Source organism: Ranitomeya variabilis, chromosome 4, assembly GCF_051348905.1.
Source record: "Ranitomeya variabilis isolate aRanVar5 chromosome 4, aRanVar5.hap1, whole genome shotgun sequence".
NCBI lineage: Eukaryota > Metazoa > Chordata > Amphibia > Anura > Dendrobatidae > Ranitomeya > Ranitomeya variabilis.
Window position 1 is genome coordinate 707,629,761 of NC_135235.1, and position 16,688 is coordinate 707,646,448.

Here is a 16,688-nt window from a genome sequence, read left to right on the forward strand (position 1 = left end):
GGTCAACAATGTTATCAGAAGCCTCTCTGTGCTTGTTCCTGCTCCTAGACAACTACTAGATAAGTTGGACTTTTGTCCATGTTTGTTTTTGCATTTTGGTTCCAGTTCACAGCTGTAGTTTCGTTACTGTGTCTGGAAAGCTCTTGTGAACAGGAATTGCCACTCTGGTGTTATGAGTTAATGACAGAGTTCTAAAGTAATTTCTGGATGGTGTTTTTGATTAGGGTTTTCAGCTGACCATGAAAGTGTCCTTTCTGTCTTCTGCTATGTAGTAAGTGGACCTCAAATTTGCTAAACCTATTTTCATCCTACGTTTGTTATTTCATCTTAATTCACCGCCAATACATGTGGGGGGCCTCTGTCTCCTTTTGGGGTATTTCTCTAGAGGTGAGCTAGGACTAATATTTTCCTCTGCTAGCATTATTTAGTCCTCCGCCTGGTGCTGGGCATCTAGAATCAACGTAGGCATGCTACCCGGCCACTGCTAGTTGTGTGTTAGGTTTAGTTCATGGTCAGCTCAGTTCCCATCTTCCAAGAGCTAGTTCCTATATATGCTTATGCTATGATCTCTTGCCATTGAGATCATGACACATTCTGTTAAGTGTAAAAACGGAGCCATTACATGAACTACTTAAGGAGAAATCCAGAATTTGCACTCGTAGCGTCTAGTTGCTCATTCTTTCTTGTGGCCTATATATTCCGGTCGTTCATTGATAGACATGTTATTCGTAGTGTTCCAGCCCAAATCGGTGCCGTGATATTCAACTTTTATAGCACAAAGAAACTTATGTCTTACACCAGTTCCAACTAGTACTAGATGGGAGGAGTGAGCAGCCTTCGCAGAAACTGCTATTTGCCGGGGGTAATAAAAATTCTTCTTCACACACACACAGGCAACCAGCAGAGAAAAGAAGGGGGGGGGTCGGAATAGCAAACAGCCTGTGTCTTATAAAGCTAGGCAGACTCACACATGGCATATTCACATTATCGTGTGTTGTGAATTCTGTTTGTGGGCTCCCTCTGGTGGTACTGGCTGACTTCTGTCTTTTATCTCCAGTGCACCTGTTCCCATCAGGAAATGGGAGTTTCCTATATAGTCTGGCTTCTCAGTCATTTACTTGCCGGCTATCAATGTTACCAGAGTCCCTCTGTTACTTGCTACCTGCTCCAAAGTCTGCTGATTCAGATAAGTTGGATCATCTGTACCTTTTGTGAATGTTTTGTCCAGCGTTCATTTGGATCATTTGTATCTTTTGTCCAGCGTGCATTTATATGAATCTTGCTGCTGGAAGCTCTAGTGAACTGAAATTACCACTCCGGTGTCATGAGTTGATACCGGAGTTTAAAGTCATTTCAGGATGGTATTTTGTAGGGTTTTGAGTTGACCGCAAAGTCCACTTTTGTATTTTCTGCTATCTAGTTAGTGGGCCTCTCTTTGCTGAACCTGTATTCATACTACGTATGTGTTTTCTTCTTAACTAACCGTCATTATATGTTGGGGGCTACTATCACTTTGGGGTTTTCTCTGGAGGCAAGCCAGGTCTGTGTTTCCTCTACTAGGGGTAGCTAGATCTCCGGCTGGTGCGAGACGTCTAGGGATAAAATGCAGGCACGTTCCCTGGCTACTGGTAGTTGTGCGTGAGGTTCAGCATCGCGGTCAGCTTAGATTCCATCTTCCTAGAGCTGGTCCTGTTTTTGCCTATGTCCCTGCCATTGGGAACCATGACAATCGTGACAATCTATATCAGGATGTGGATGAGAGGACCATATACCAGGATAAGAAATTTTAAGTACAAACTTTACCACATTGTTTGCTTCAGCTTTTATTTCCCTAATTTCCTCCTTTAAAACCTAGGTGAGTCTTATGGTCCGGTGCGTCTTATAGTACGAAAAATACGTTATTTCATTCAATAAAATGCAATTTAATTATGCAAAAATCATACAATGTTATTTCCTGGCTTTTATTTTTAGATTCTGTCTCTTACAGTTGACGTGTACATACAAAAAAAAAAAAAAATTTGCAGACTTCATTCTTTGTAGCTGGAAAAACATGCAAAAATCAGTATAGTATCCAATAGTTATTTTCCCCATTGTATATATTTTCTCCAGGTCAGAGCTAGTTTTGACAGTCAACAAAATACAATTTTCAAGTAATTCATTCTTTACACTCTAGGTATGATATTGACTTCTCGCTGTGTGGGATTTTTTAAATTTTTTTATGTTTAAAAGGGTTGTTCTCTACTGGGACAATCCCTTCTCAAGCCTTATGTTTGATCCTGTTAAAATAAAAATAATTATTCAAAACTTCCATGCCGATGCAGTTCCAGCAGTGTCAGCACTTGCGTTCATGAAGCTCATGTGAGTTTGTCACGTCATGTGAGCCCTGTGGCCAATCAGAGCTGATGTCACTGTCCCCAACTTCAAAATCAAACAATAGGAGGAAGTAGGAGAGCAGTCGCAGCTCTGGTTTCCTGTTTATGTTCATTACTTCCGAAGGCAGGGACAGTGAAGCCGGCACAGATTGGGCACAGGGCTTGTGTACTGTAACAACCTCACATGAATCCTGACACCGCTGAATTGGCGCTGGCAAGGGAGCTGTGTATGAGTATTTTTGTTTTAATGAGGCCAAACATAAGGAATGACAAATATATTGTTGAATAGTTAATATTAAACCAGGGTAACCATTAATGTACTAAATCATATAATACCCCATAAAACCACTTTTATTTATAAATTATTAAAATACCACCAACCCTGTGGTAATACCATGTAAACAAAACACACCGTGAACAAACTGGTATAGGGATAGGTGTTCCTACACTAATACCTAAACTGGTACCTGCCTGTCTGCGGGGGTTGGCGCCCTAGGGGGAACATTGTGGTGCCCCCACTCCACGACGGCTGGCCCTAGGGTCCCTGATGAACCCTATTGGATGCCTGGGGTCCCTCTACCCAATTATATAACTGAGGGTACCCCTGACCACTATACACAGAACAATCCTATGTCTAAGGAATTCTAATCCCCACACCTTGCCATAAAAACAATGGAGAACATGTAGAAAGGTCTAGGACGGTAATTCGATCAATGCGGCATGCTGGCTCTCATTCCACATTCTAATGGGGCTTTGTGCCCTTCAGATTTGAGACCTCAATATGTACTCAATTGTGTGGTTAATGCCCCTATATGATGTGCTGCACATATGCTGTCATAAATATAGGTAAGTATACTGGTGAGTATACATCCGGATACAAATTAATAAAGTACTCATCCAGCCAAAGCATGCCGTCCGCCTTTCCAGAGTACCGCCTCATCGCGTTTCGCCTCTCCGGCTCATCAGGAGGCCCGATTTAAGAACATGTGTTCCGATGGTGTCAGATAGCTATGAACTTTGATACATTATCTCTGATTTAAAAAGGCCGCCCGGGTTCTATGTCCGTCTCTTTTCCGGTTCAGCCAGAGGTCCGCCTCTGCGACCTTGCGTAGAAACAGCACACCGCGAAGAATCACCATGGGACGCACTCATGATCTCGCGTTACCCAACCGTGTATTGCGCATGCTCCTTCCAAAACACACCTACCCTTTCGATGCTGGTGTGTGCTATTGCGCTTGCGTCTAGATTGGACGCATCGATTGCGTTCCACCCAATAAACACCAACTAGATGCTTCTGTGCAGACTCCTGGTTGTGCATCGCAAATTTTAGCCATTCAGTGCCTGCCGGCAGCATAACTGTGAATGTAAATTGTCGCCGCTTATGTTATAGATATGCATATCTTATTCTTTTGAAATGTACTATTCTGAATACCACTTAATGTCAAAAAGATCATACTTATACGTGGCCCTATCTCTTACCCATGATCTAACGATCTAACAACATATATAAGATTAGCCCGTTTCTTTAACATAGAAGACCCATAAGTCAGAGGATTTCTATTGTATGTTATATTTATCATACTAATCTATGAATCACCCTAACAAAGGATGAATTTTAGAGTAAAAGCATAGCCAGAATTTCTTCATGGAGATATACATCAAGTCCCTCCCAGCTAACAGGAAATGGGGAACACTTTAATGACCAGAAATAGCAATCACTTTACATAAAGCCTCCACAGGAAACAAGCAAAGGACAATTGTTCATTCAGACCCTAAGGGGTCATTGCGTCCATTCTAAAGGTCCATTCACATTCTCTCTGTAAGATTCTTTTTATCCATATTACCCCCTCTAGGGTTGGGTTTTACAACCTCAATGGCCATAAATCTGACATTCATCATATCACCCAGATGTTGAAGTCTCGTGTGTCTCGCTAGAGTGGTTTCCCTGTTATTTCTGATGTCCCCCATATGTTCACCTACCCTCCTACGAAGCTCCCTCTTAGTTTTGCCAATATAGTCCTTTGAACAGGGACAGGTGGCCATGTATACCACCCCTGAGGACCTGCAGTTAGAAAAATCCCTCTGATAGAAGACCTTTCCTGTGGAGGAGCTCACAAAGGCTTTATTGGGTTTCATCCATTTACACAGGGATTGTTATCAAGCCACGTACCCCCACCTCTTGGTCTACTGTAGTGGCTATGAACCAATACATCTTTTAGTGACTTTCCTCTTCTATAGGTGATATCTGGGTGAGGACCTAACAGATCCCTGAGGTCCGGATCCATTTTAAGGATGTCCCAGTGTCTATTTATAATTTCCCTCACTTTATGATGTTGATGATCATCATAGGTCCCTATGATCCTGATCACATCCTTTGTTCTTTCCCGTGAGATGTCATGCTTGTGTAGTAGCTGTTGTCTACTTTTATTAGTTGCACCCTGATAAGCTGTTTCCAAAACATGCCTAGGGTAGCCTTTTTCCATAACATAAAATAAGGAATGACAAGGTGTTGTCCTAGTAGTAAGACAACTGTTTTAAGAAGTTACAATTTTTGGTTAAATATTTCCAACATTCTGAACATGAAAAAGGCTTCTCCCCTGTGCAACTTCTCTGATGGAATTCAACTCTTTAATAAACATGTAAAACATTTCCCACATTAGGAACAGGAAAAGGCTTCTCCGCTGTGTGAATTCTTTGGTGTCTAACAAGATCTGATTTCCGATTACAATATTTCCCACATTCTGAACATGAAAAAGGCTTCTAACCTGTGTGGATTCTCTGGTGGCTATCAAGATGCGCTTGCAGGTTAAAATATTTCCCACATTCTGAACATGAAAAAGGCTTCTCCCCTGTGTGGATTCTCTGGTGCTTAACCAAATTTGATTTCTGGTTAAAATATTTCCCACATTCTGAACATGAAAAAGGCTTCTCCCCTGTGTGGATTCTCTCGTGGCTATCAAGATGCGCTTTCAGGTTAAAACATTTCCCACATTCTGAACATGAAAAAGGCTTCTCATCTGTGTGAGTTCTCTGGTGCTTAACCAAATCTGATTTCTGGTTAAAATATTTCCCACATTCTGAACATGAAAAAGGCTTCTCCCCTGTGTGGATTCTCTCGTGGCTATCAAGATGCGCTTTCCAGTTAAAACATTTCCCACATTCTGAACAGGAAAAAGGCTTCTCCCCTGTGTGGATTCTCTGGTGCTGAACCAAATTTGATTTCTGGTTAAAATATTTCCCACATTCTGAACATGAAAAAGGCTTCTCCCCTGTGTGGATTCTCTCGTGGCTATCAAGATGCGCTTTCAGATTAAAACATTTCCCACATTCTGAACATGAAAAAGGCTTCTCACCTGTGTGAGTTCTCTGGTGCTTAACCAAATCTGATTTCTGGTTAAAATATTTCCCACATTCTGAACATGAAAACGGCTTCTCCCCTGTGTGGATTCTCTGGTGCTTAACCAAATTTGATTTGCGGCTAAAACATTTCCCACATTCTGAACATGAAAAAGGCTTCTCACCTGTGTGAGTTCTCTGGTGCTTAACCAAATTTGATTTGTGGTTAAAACATTTCCCACATTCTGAACATGAAAAAGACTTCTCCCCTGTGTGGATTCTCTGGTGCTTAACCAAATTTGATTTCTGGTTAAAATATTTCCCACATTCTGAACATGAAAAAGGCTTCTCCCCTGTGTGGATTCTCTCGTGGCTATCAAGATGCGCTTTCAGATTAAAACATTTCCCACATTCTGAACATGAAAAAGGCTTCTCACCTGTGTGAGTTCTCTGGTGCTTAACCAAATCTGATTTCTGGTTAAAATATTTCCCACATTCTGAACATGAAAACGGCTTCTCCCCTGTGTGGATTCTCTGGTGCTTAACCAAATTTGATTTGCGGCTAAAACATTTCCCACATTCTGAACATGAAAAAGGCTTCTCACCTGTGTGAGTTCTCTGGTGCTTAACCAAATTTGATTTGTGGTTAAAACATTTCCCACATTCTGAACAGGAAAAAGGCTTTTCTCCTGTGTGTAATCTCCGGTGGGTATCAAGATGCGCTTTCTGATTAAAACATTTCCCACATTCTGAACATGAAAAAGACTGCTCACCTGTGTGAGTTCTCTGGTGCTCAAGAAAATTTGATTTGTGTGTAAAATATTTACCACATTCTGAACATGAAAAAGGCTTCTCCCCTGTGTGGATTCTCTGGTGGCTATCAAGATGTGCTTTCTGATTAAAATGTTTCCCACATTCTGAACATGAAAAAGGCTTCTCACCTGTGTGAGTTCTCTGGTGCTTAACCAAATTTGATTTGTGGTTAAAACATTTCCCACATTCTGAACATGAAAAAGGCTTCTCCCCTGTGTGTGTTCTTTGGTGTTTAACAAGATTCCACTTCTGGTTAAAACATCTCCCACACTTGGAACAAGAAAATCTATTCTCTGCTGTGTGAATTTTTTGATGCTTAAGAAAAGATTCTTGGAGGGAAAAATGATTTCCATATTCTAACAGTGAAAATGGCTTCTTTACTTCAGGACCAATTTGTTTTTTAATGCTTATTTTGTGACTTTGATTTTCCTTAGTAGTCGGTAATGAATCAGAAGACAGGACCTGTTTCAAAAGATCAGATGATAGATCTTTGCTGTGAAGGGAGGATGGTATACCTGGAGTAATGGCATTCACTTCAATTGTATCCTGTGGGATCTCAAGATTATCTGATTTAAAAACTGAAGATGTCAGCTGCCCCTCTGATCGCCTGGTGCAGTCATCTGTTAAAAATAAAACCAATTAGTTTTCATAAAAAAATCCTTGAATTTTACATATTTTAACATTTGTACGTAAACTATCTACATGACAAGTTATGTTGAATACGTAATTATTCACTAAGAATAGTTTCACATTTGCGTTAGAATCTGCAGCGTTTAATCCGCAAACGCAAGTACAGGAAAAAACGCATAGAAGCGCATACAAACGCAGCGGTTTTTAGACGCATGCGGTTTAAAAACGCTGCGTTTCCATGCTTTTCATGCGCTTGCGTTTTTTTGTGTGCATGGTGGAAAATTTTACAGGAGAAAAATCTAGATAACCAGACGCCGCCAATGGGACTACAGAGGGCATGCATTATGGGATATCTATATATAGACCCTAGGATTGCTGAATCTTACCAGTGTGCTACTGTATCCTGTGTCATGATGGATCTTTGCATGGATAGCTTTTACTTTAACCTGGATCTAAGCATCAAGCTTTTTCTTGTATGTGCGTTTGCTTGGGAGCAACACCGAAACCGTGAAAGACAGAAGGACACGGCGTAGGTGTTTTTGGCAACACCCCATTATAGAACTCCGGGAGAGCCATGGAGCATATCACACGCTGTATGGCGAGCTTAATGCCAACCCGAACAAATTCCTGGAATATACCAGGATGTCGCAAGACTCTTTTTTGGGGTTGCTTGCTCGTGTTCAAGGAGTCATCCGGAGACAGGACACCCAGCTCCGTAGAGCGATTCCAGCAGAGGAACGTCTCCTGGTTACCTTAAGGTATGTAATAATTCTAAACAAATGCCAGTCATAATGCCAGTCATAATTATTGTTGGTCTGACATGTATTCTTTGTATTTTCCTTTATGTCTTTAGCAGAATAACGGTAGATAAGGAAAATGCACACGGCACTCAAGATTCCTATGTGGTGCTCAAGTCAGGTTTCCAGCCCGTCAATCCAATAATCAAAATAACTTGGCACTCAGAAGATTATTTGCAAGATGAATTATTCCATTTTATTTGTGCATCCAGTTAAAGAATAAACGTTTTCGATCCATACATCAGACCTTCATCAGAAATTCCTTTTTATCAAACTGGAAAAATGCACGTAGATATATCAAGGCCAGATAGGCCTGAGCTGGGTAACCCGGTGTAACAGGCCAGATTATACCCCCAGGCCAGACTATACCCGGGGTTAAAGTGGCCTAGGCTAGATTATACCCCGGGTATACTTTGGCCTAGGCCAAACTATACCCCGGGGTATAAAATAGCCTAGGCCAAAGTATACCCCTCCAGGCCAGATTATACCCCCCAGGGTAAGCTGAGGGAAAGCTGCTCATTCTTCTAGGTCACAGCTCCCCCTCCCATCGGGCACTGCTCCTTTTCAAGCTCCTCCACCTCTGGTGACGCCAGGGATCTCCCTTTCTAAGCCCCACCCCCTCCCTATAGTCACATGTGACATGAAATCTTCAGCCCTGCTCGTGCCAGCTCGTTGTCTTGGCGCCTTGGATATGCTTGGAAAAGGGCTTTGTATACCTAGGGGGCACTGACGAGCACTGAGGGGTGGGTGGGGAACCCCTTTACTGGTTGCTATGGGATATAGCATGATCACTCTATCCTAGCAACACCTTGGATACGCTTGGAAAAGGGGTTTATCTATCTTGGGGGCACCATTGCAGCACTGCGGGTGGGTGGGGAAACCTTTTACTGGTTGCTATGGGATTTTACATGATCACTCTATCCTAGCAACGCCTTGAATACGCTTGAAAAAGGGGTTTATCTACCTTGGGGGCACTCTCGCAGCACTTAAGGATAGGTGGTTAACCCCTTAGGTGGTTGCTATGGGATTTTACATGACCACTTTATCCTAGCAACGGCTTGTATACGCTTGGAAAAGGGGTTTATCTACCTTGGGGGCACCCTTGCAGCACTGTGGGGAAGCCGGGGAACCCTTTTACTGGTTGCTATGGGATTTTACATGACCAATTTATCCTAGCAACGCCTTGTATACGCTTGGAAAAGGGGTTAATCTACCTTGGGGGCACCCTCACAGCACTGCGGGGTGGGTGGGGAACCCTTTTACTGGTTGCTATGGGATTTTACATGGCCATTCTATCCTAGCAACGCCTTGGATACGCTTAAAAAATGGGTTTATCTACCATGGGGGCACCCTCGCAGCACTGCGGGGAAGCCGGGGAACCCTTTTACTGAGGAAGGAAACAGCACAAAAATTCAAAAGCTGACTTAGGCCATAGTATACCCCCGGGGGATAAACTTTATACCAGGGGGTATAAAATAGTTTTTATAGTATTTCTCTAGGCCATAATGTTATCACTTCACTGTTTTTCTCACCCTATTGCTTATTTGTTGAAAAGTGTGCAGATCTGAACTGACAGTAGATGGCGCTGTCCTGTCAGTGCATAGTTAATGATAACTTGTTTTGTATGTTCTCTATGACACCTCTCTGCTCTCTATGACACCAAATCTTTTCCAATTTTGACAACCATGGAAGATCAATTGTATGACCAGCTTTTGAGATTCTACACTGCAACAGAACAAAGGTACCCTCAGTATACCTACGATCTACCTCCTGAGAAACGTGCAAATGCCAAGTCCCAGTTTAGACAAACAGCAAAGCCATATCGAGCCCAAGGAGGAATTGTTTATCATAGGGAAAAGGAGGTTCTTACTAAAAGTCGACTGCCAAATATCCTGAAGGCCTGTCATGACAACCCAATATCTGGGGGCCATTTTGGCAGAGATAAAACTTTAGCCAAAATCTCTGACCGGTTTTACTGGAAGGGAATGAAAAATGACGTTCACCAGTATGTGAAAGCCTGTCAAAAATGTTTTGTTATAAATCCCAAAATCACAAAGGAAGCTCCACCACTCAACAGTATATCAGTGCCTGGAAAAGTATGGAGCTTAGTTGGGATTGATATGATTGGCCCTCTTCAGGAAACATCAAATGGCAACAAATATATAGTTGCTGCCACTGATAATTTCTCCAAATGGACTGAAGCAACAGCTGTCCCAGATAAGAGTGCCAAGTCAGTGGCAAATTTTTTGTACTCCGTTATCTGTCGCCTTGGCTGTATGGAGACTCTGATTAGCGACCAGGGACGAGAGTTTGTAAACTCGATCATTGACAACCTGATGGAACATTTTCAAACAGATCACCGTATTTCATCTGCATACCACCCACAAACAAATGGCCAGCGGGAACGTGATAATCGGACACTTAAAGAAGCTCTTAGTAAGCTTGTCAATGACCAAGGAAACAACTGGGATCAATTCATCCCTGGTGTTCTGTTTGCCTATCACACATCTGTGCATGCTTCAACCAAGGTTACTCCATTTGAGGTCATGTATGGACGGAAGGCCAAGCTTCCCATGGACCTTAATCCCTCAAAAGATGATACGGTGGATCCCATGCCCATTTCAGATCATGCCACCCCTGATGTGCTAAATACACTGTCAAGCATTCTTAAAAAGCTGCACTCAGACGTCAGTACCAACATCCACTCTGCTCAAGAACACCAGAAGTGTGCCTTTGATCGCCGACACAAAAGCAACAAAGAAATCACTGCTGGTACCATAGTTTATATCAAGAATCAGCGCCGTATTCAACGCATAGGTTCAAAGATGGAACCACGCTGGATTGGACCTTATTTAGTTGTGGAATCCTTGACCAAGGGACGAGTAAAACTTAAGAACAACAAAACTGGCAAGATATTAAGCAACACATACCACACCAGCAACCTAAAGATTTACCAGGATAAAGAGGCTTCTCCACCATCCGATGATGATTATTCCAGTGACTCTGCCACACAGAAAAATAAGCAAACTAAGGCTTTCAACCTACTACCAAGTTCAAGAAGGAAGTATCTTAGCACCACTCTTGGCCTTACGTTTAGTAAGGTTGTATACTGTGGATGCAGACGAGACCTTGAACAACCACGGCGTACATATAAAACCAAAGGTGATGGAAACTGCTTCTTCCGGGCCATCAGCTACATCTTGACAGGAACAGAGGACAACCATTCCCTTCTCAGAGATAAAGTCATCCACCATATGAAAACTGACTTGACAAAAAAACTACAGGACTACTTGAACCAAAATGTGAATGAATATGTGAACATCTCTGGAATCTCTCGTGATGGAGTCTGGGCAACTGATGCAGAGATCATGACCACGGCGAATCTGTTGAGTTGCGACATAATAATCTACACAAACGTCGGTGACTCCATGGATTGGTTGACATATCCTGCAAGCTTCAATCTGCAGTCAACAACTGAACATGCACTGTATCTTGAAAATAAGCACGATCATTTCAATGTTGTTATCAGTGTTTAGCTTTAAACGTTAATTTGGTAGCAAGGACATGCTAGACTAAATGTCATAATACACAGAATGACTGTTGGGCGATTTGTTGCCCCAGATAATTGCATTGCATGATAAGTGACTTATAGCTAATGAGAAATTATTGCCCCCCCTCCCACCGCTAGGTGGTGCTGGCTCTGCTTCTACAAGCTCCAACGGCACTAGCCAGGTGCCGCTCTCCTCTATGGCGCCTGGCTGTGACGTCGGCGCATGGAGAGGCAGCGCCACCTAGCGGCAGGAGGGGGACCCCGTCTACCAGGAGACGGGCAGCGGCGGTTAGCGAGGGGGGGTAATCGGGCAGCCCCCCTAAGGTAACTATAAAATGGGGGGGTATTTGTAATGCATATGCATTACAAATACCCCCCTTTACAACTACTTTTGCCATGGGCAAAAGTTTTGTATAGTGGGAGGTACTCTTTAAGAATTGTCAGTTTGGTTTCTCAATAAAATGTTGAAGCATTAAGTAATTCTTGTGTATATCACTCAATGCAAATGATTTCATTGGGGTATAATATGAGCTGAGAGGTATAAATTGGGCTAGGCAACTTTAACCCCAGATTAGTTACATAATCTGGCCTGGAGGGGTATAGTTTGGCCTAGGCTATTTTACACCCCGGGGTATAGTTTGGCCTAGGCCAGTTTATGCCCGGGTATACTCTGGCATAGACCAAATTATACCCGGGGTTAATCTGGGACAGGGTTACTTTGGCCTGTTACACCGAGGAACCCTTTTACTGGTTGCTATGGGATTTTACATGACCACTTTATCCTAGCAATGCCTTGTATATGCTTGGAAAAGGGGTTTATCTACCTTGGGGGCACCCTGCTTGCTATAGGGTTTTACATGGTGTAAGTACCTTAGATTGATCATTTGAAATCGCTTAGCAACCAGGAAAAGAGTTCCCCAGCCTCCATGCAATGCTGCGACAGTGCCCCCAAGGTAGATAAGCCCCTTTTCCAAGCGTATCCAAGGCGTTGCTAGGATAAAGTGGCCATGTAAAATCCCATAGCAACCAGTAAAAGGGTTCCCCGGCTTCCCCGCAGTGCTGTGAGGGTGCCCCCAAGGTAGATAAACCCCTTTTCCAACCGTATCCAGGGCGTTGCTAGGATAAAGTGGCCATGTAAAATCCCATAGCAACCAGTAAAAGGGATCCCCACCCACCCCGCAGTGCTGTGAGGGTGTCCTCCAAGGTAGATTAACCCCTTTTCCAAGCGTATACAAGGCGTTGCTAGGATAAATTGGTCATGTAAAATCCCATAGCAACCAGTAAAAGGGTTCCCCGGCTTCCCCGCAGTGCTGTGAGGGTGCCCCCAAGGTAGATAAACCCCTTTTCCAACCGTATCCAGGGCGTTGCTAGGATAAAGTGGCCATGTAAAATCCCATAGCAACCAGTAAAAGGGATCCCCACCCACCCCGCAGTGCTGTGAGGGTGTCCTCCAAGGTAGATTAACCCCTTTTCCAAGCGTATACAAGGCGTTGCTAGGATAAATTGGTCATGTAAAATCCCATAGCAACCAGTAAAAGGGTTCCCCGGCTTCCCCGCAGTGCTGTGAGGGTGCCCCCAAGGTAGATAAACCCCTTTTCCAACCGTATCCAGGGCGTTGCTAGGATAAAGTGGCCATGTAAAATCCCATAGCAACCAGTAAAAGGGATCCCCACCCACCCCGCAGTGCTGTGAGGGTGTCCTCCAAGGTAGATTAACCCCTTTTCCAAGCGTATACAAGGCGTTGCTAGGATAAATTGGTCATGTAAAATCCCATAGCAACCAGTAAAAGGGTTCCCCGGCTTCCCCGCAGTGCTGTGAGGGTGCCCCCAAGGTAGATAAACCCCTTTTCCAACCGTATCCAGGGCGTTGCTAGGATAAAGTGGCCATGTAAAATCCCATAGCAACCAGTAAAAGGGATCCCCACCCACCCCGCAGTGCTGTGAGGGTGCCCCCAAGGTAGATTAACCCCTTTTCCAAGCGTATACAAGGCGTTGCTAGGATAAATTGGTCATGTAAAATCCCATAGCAACCAGTAAAAGGGTTCCCCGGCTTCCCCGCAGTGCTGTGAGGGTGCCCCCCAAGGTAGATAAACCCCTTTTCCAACCGTATCCAGGGCGTTGCTAGGATAAAGTGGCCATGTAAAATCCCATAGCAACCAGTAAAAGGCTATAGTCTGGCCTGAGGGTATAGTGTGGCCTGTTATAGTTTGGCCTAGGCTGTTTTACATCCTTAGGTATAGTTTGGCCTAGGCCAAAATATACCCAGGGTTAAATGTAGCCTAGGCCACTTTAACCCTGGGGGGTATAATGTGGCCTGGAGGGGTATAGTTTGGCCTAGGCTATTTTACACCCCGGGGTATAGTTTGGCCTAGGCCATTTTATGCCTGGGTATAGTTTGGCCTAGGCCAGTTTATACCCCGGGGTATACTCTGGCCTAGGCCAAATTATACCCGGGGTTAATCTGGGACGGGGTTACTTTGGCCTGTTACACCGGGACCAAGAGGAAAGAGGCAGAAAGCCTCTATATTCCTGAAGAGGCTGTACTGGGTGCCGGCACAAAATCCGCCGCTATGGATGGCGCTTACAACGCCAGCTACGTTGCGTGGAGACAGAGGTTCTGATATTTTAGCAGAATAACACCATAAATGGAATTGATTGTAATTTATTTTTTCTTTATTTTATTACAGATTTCTGGCAACCGCAGAGAGCTTGTCATCGCTCCACTTCCAGTACCGGCTTAGAATTTCCACCCTGTCCGGAATAGTTTTGGACACCTGCTGGGCTTTGTGGAACGTTCTCCATGAAGAATTTATACCCATACCCACCGAGGACATGTGGATGGGAATTGCTGATAAATTCTGGACTGCGAGTGATTTCCCCAACTGTTTTGATGTGGTGGATGGAAAGCACATCCGGATTATCAAACCAGCCAGAACGGGATCTAGAGTTCTTCAACTATAAAAAATATTTTTCAGTAGTTCTCATGGCAATAGCTGATGCGGAGTGTTCCTTCATCGCCGTGGACATTGATGCTTTTGGCCGTGGCAACGATTCCCAGACTTTCAAAAACTCGGATATGGGCCAACGTGTTTATGGCAAAAATTTTAATTTTCCACAGCCACGACCTCTCTCCAACACTCAAGGTCCACCGATGCCATTTGTTATGGTTGGGGATGAGGCCTTTCATATGAGTGAAAATCTACTGAAGCCATATTCAAGTCGAGACTTGAACCACACAAAACAGATCTATAACTACAGATTAACCAAGGCCCGCAGAACAGTAGAGTGTGCCTTTGGGATTATGCTCTCAAAATGGCGCATTCTTGCAACAGCCATAAATCTAAAAATGGAGACAGTGGATGAGGTGGTCAAAGCCTGTGTTGTTCTCCACAATTACATTCTGGCTAAGGAGCGACCCACCATTGAACTTGATGAACAAGTTGCAAACCCTTTGCCTGATTACCGACACCACACGCTGCGGTCAACTGTTGAAGTTGGCCACATGCGGAACCAATTTGCTGCCTTTTTTGATTCTGAGATTGGACATGTGGCATGGCAGGACAATATTGTGTAAAATGTCCTGTTGGCTTTGGGTCTGTACCAGTTATGTTTTAAATGTTACTAATGTTAGTTGTTAATAAAATACGTGTTTTATTATCTTGACCATGTCTCCTATGTATTTCCTATACAAACCACGTTGTTTTTTTGGGCTTAGGTTGTTGACGTCATTGAGTCCTGACTCGGTTCACCAGTATCTATTTGACGCAGCCTAAAGAGACGATGGCTGTTTGGTGCTGTCACATTAGCAGTATTTGTTCAGTACTTTACATCAGTATTTGTAAGCCAAAACCAGGAGTGGGTGATAAATGCAGAAGTGGTGCATATGTTTCTATTATACTTTTCCTCACATTGTTCCACTCCTGGTTTTGGCTTACCAATAGTGATGTAAAATACTGAGCACATACTGAGAGTGTGACGACAGCCTACAAAACAGATCTATACTCATCAAGTAGAAATAATAAATTCATGATGCACAAATAAATGGCTCATGAATTCATTATTTCTGACACATGTCGTGGTGAGTATAGATATGCCTTGTATAAACTCCATCGTCCCTTCACTTTGTGTGAAATAGATTTTATGTACACAGAAGATAAAATGGAGGTAATACAAGGAATTTCTCTACTCACCAGGTCAGGTGTAATAACTAATGATTTTTTGAACACATGACCTGTTGAGTATAGTTCTGCTGTGTATTACCACCATTTTCTCTTCAGTCTGCGACACAAAGTCACAGAGTAAACAGAAAGAAGAGATTATGGAGAAAATACAAGTATTATTTTTTTGGGCCACCTCATATCTCTATTCCAAACAAACACAAAGCTCCACTGTTGTACTAACTAACTACTGGAGCTAGGGAGGTGGCAAAAAAATAAAGTGTGCGGCACATTTTTTTTATTTGGCGCACGGTGTGTGTTGCCGGCGGCGAAATACACAATTAACCAAACCTTATTGGGAGCAAAAAACATGATTATTTATTTTAACAAAACCGAAAAAAAATTAACTGCGCCTGCTTGGGGTTGATTGACGGAAATGGGGGGTGTGGAGCTGTGAGGGCTGGCTAACTGTGGACGACGCAGGGGTGGCTGGAGAAGGTGCAATAAAACTACTGGGGTCTGGAAATTTGGGGATTGGGCTAGACACATGAGACGGCAGAGACACACTGGAAGGGTGAGACAAACCAGACATTATAGACACATTGGGAGGTGAGGGGGGAGGGATAGCTATCTTCTTTAGTTTTTTTTTTTGCCTTTCCCTTTCTAGGATCGGCGCTGCGGTCCGGGGAGCCTCGTTGGGCTTATTGGTATCGGCCTGGCCGTGGTGGCCGACCTGTCAGGGTCCGTGTGCCGTTGCAGCGGCATTGTTGTGGTGGCGGGGAACGCCAGGCCAGGGTCCGGCAGCGGTATTGTTGTGGTGGCGGGGAAGGCCAGGCCAGGGTCCGGCAGCTGCATTGTTGTGGTGGCGGGGAAGGCCAGGCCAGGGTCCGGCAGCTGCATTGTTGTGGTGGCGGGGAAGGCCAGGCCAGGGTCCGGCAGCTGCTGCATGGTAGTGGTCCTGCAGCTACCGCATGGTGGTGGCAGTGGAGGAGGTCCAAGCAGGAGCAGTTGTCATGGTGGTGGCGGTGGGCTGT

At 43.9% G+C, this 16,688-nt stretch overlaps 1 protein-coding gene across 1 annotated transcript in view; it reads right to left on the reverse strand.

Moving 5' to 3' along the window:
* Nucleotides 1-1,808: 1,808 nt before the first annotated feature.
* Nucleotides 1,809-16,688, reverse strand: part of LOC143766499 (uncharacterized) — a 33,334-nt gene continuing 18,454 nt past the window's right edge. The window contains exon 6 of the mRNA XM_077254233.1: nucleotides 1,809-7,141. Coding sequence (XP_077110348.1) covers nucleotides 5,133-7,141 — 2,009 coding nt within the window. The 3' untranslated portion in view covers nucleotides 1,809-5,132. The remainder of the gene's footprint in view (nucleotides 7,142-16,688) is intronic.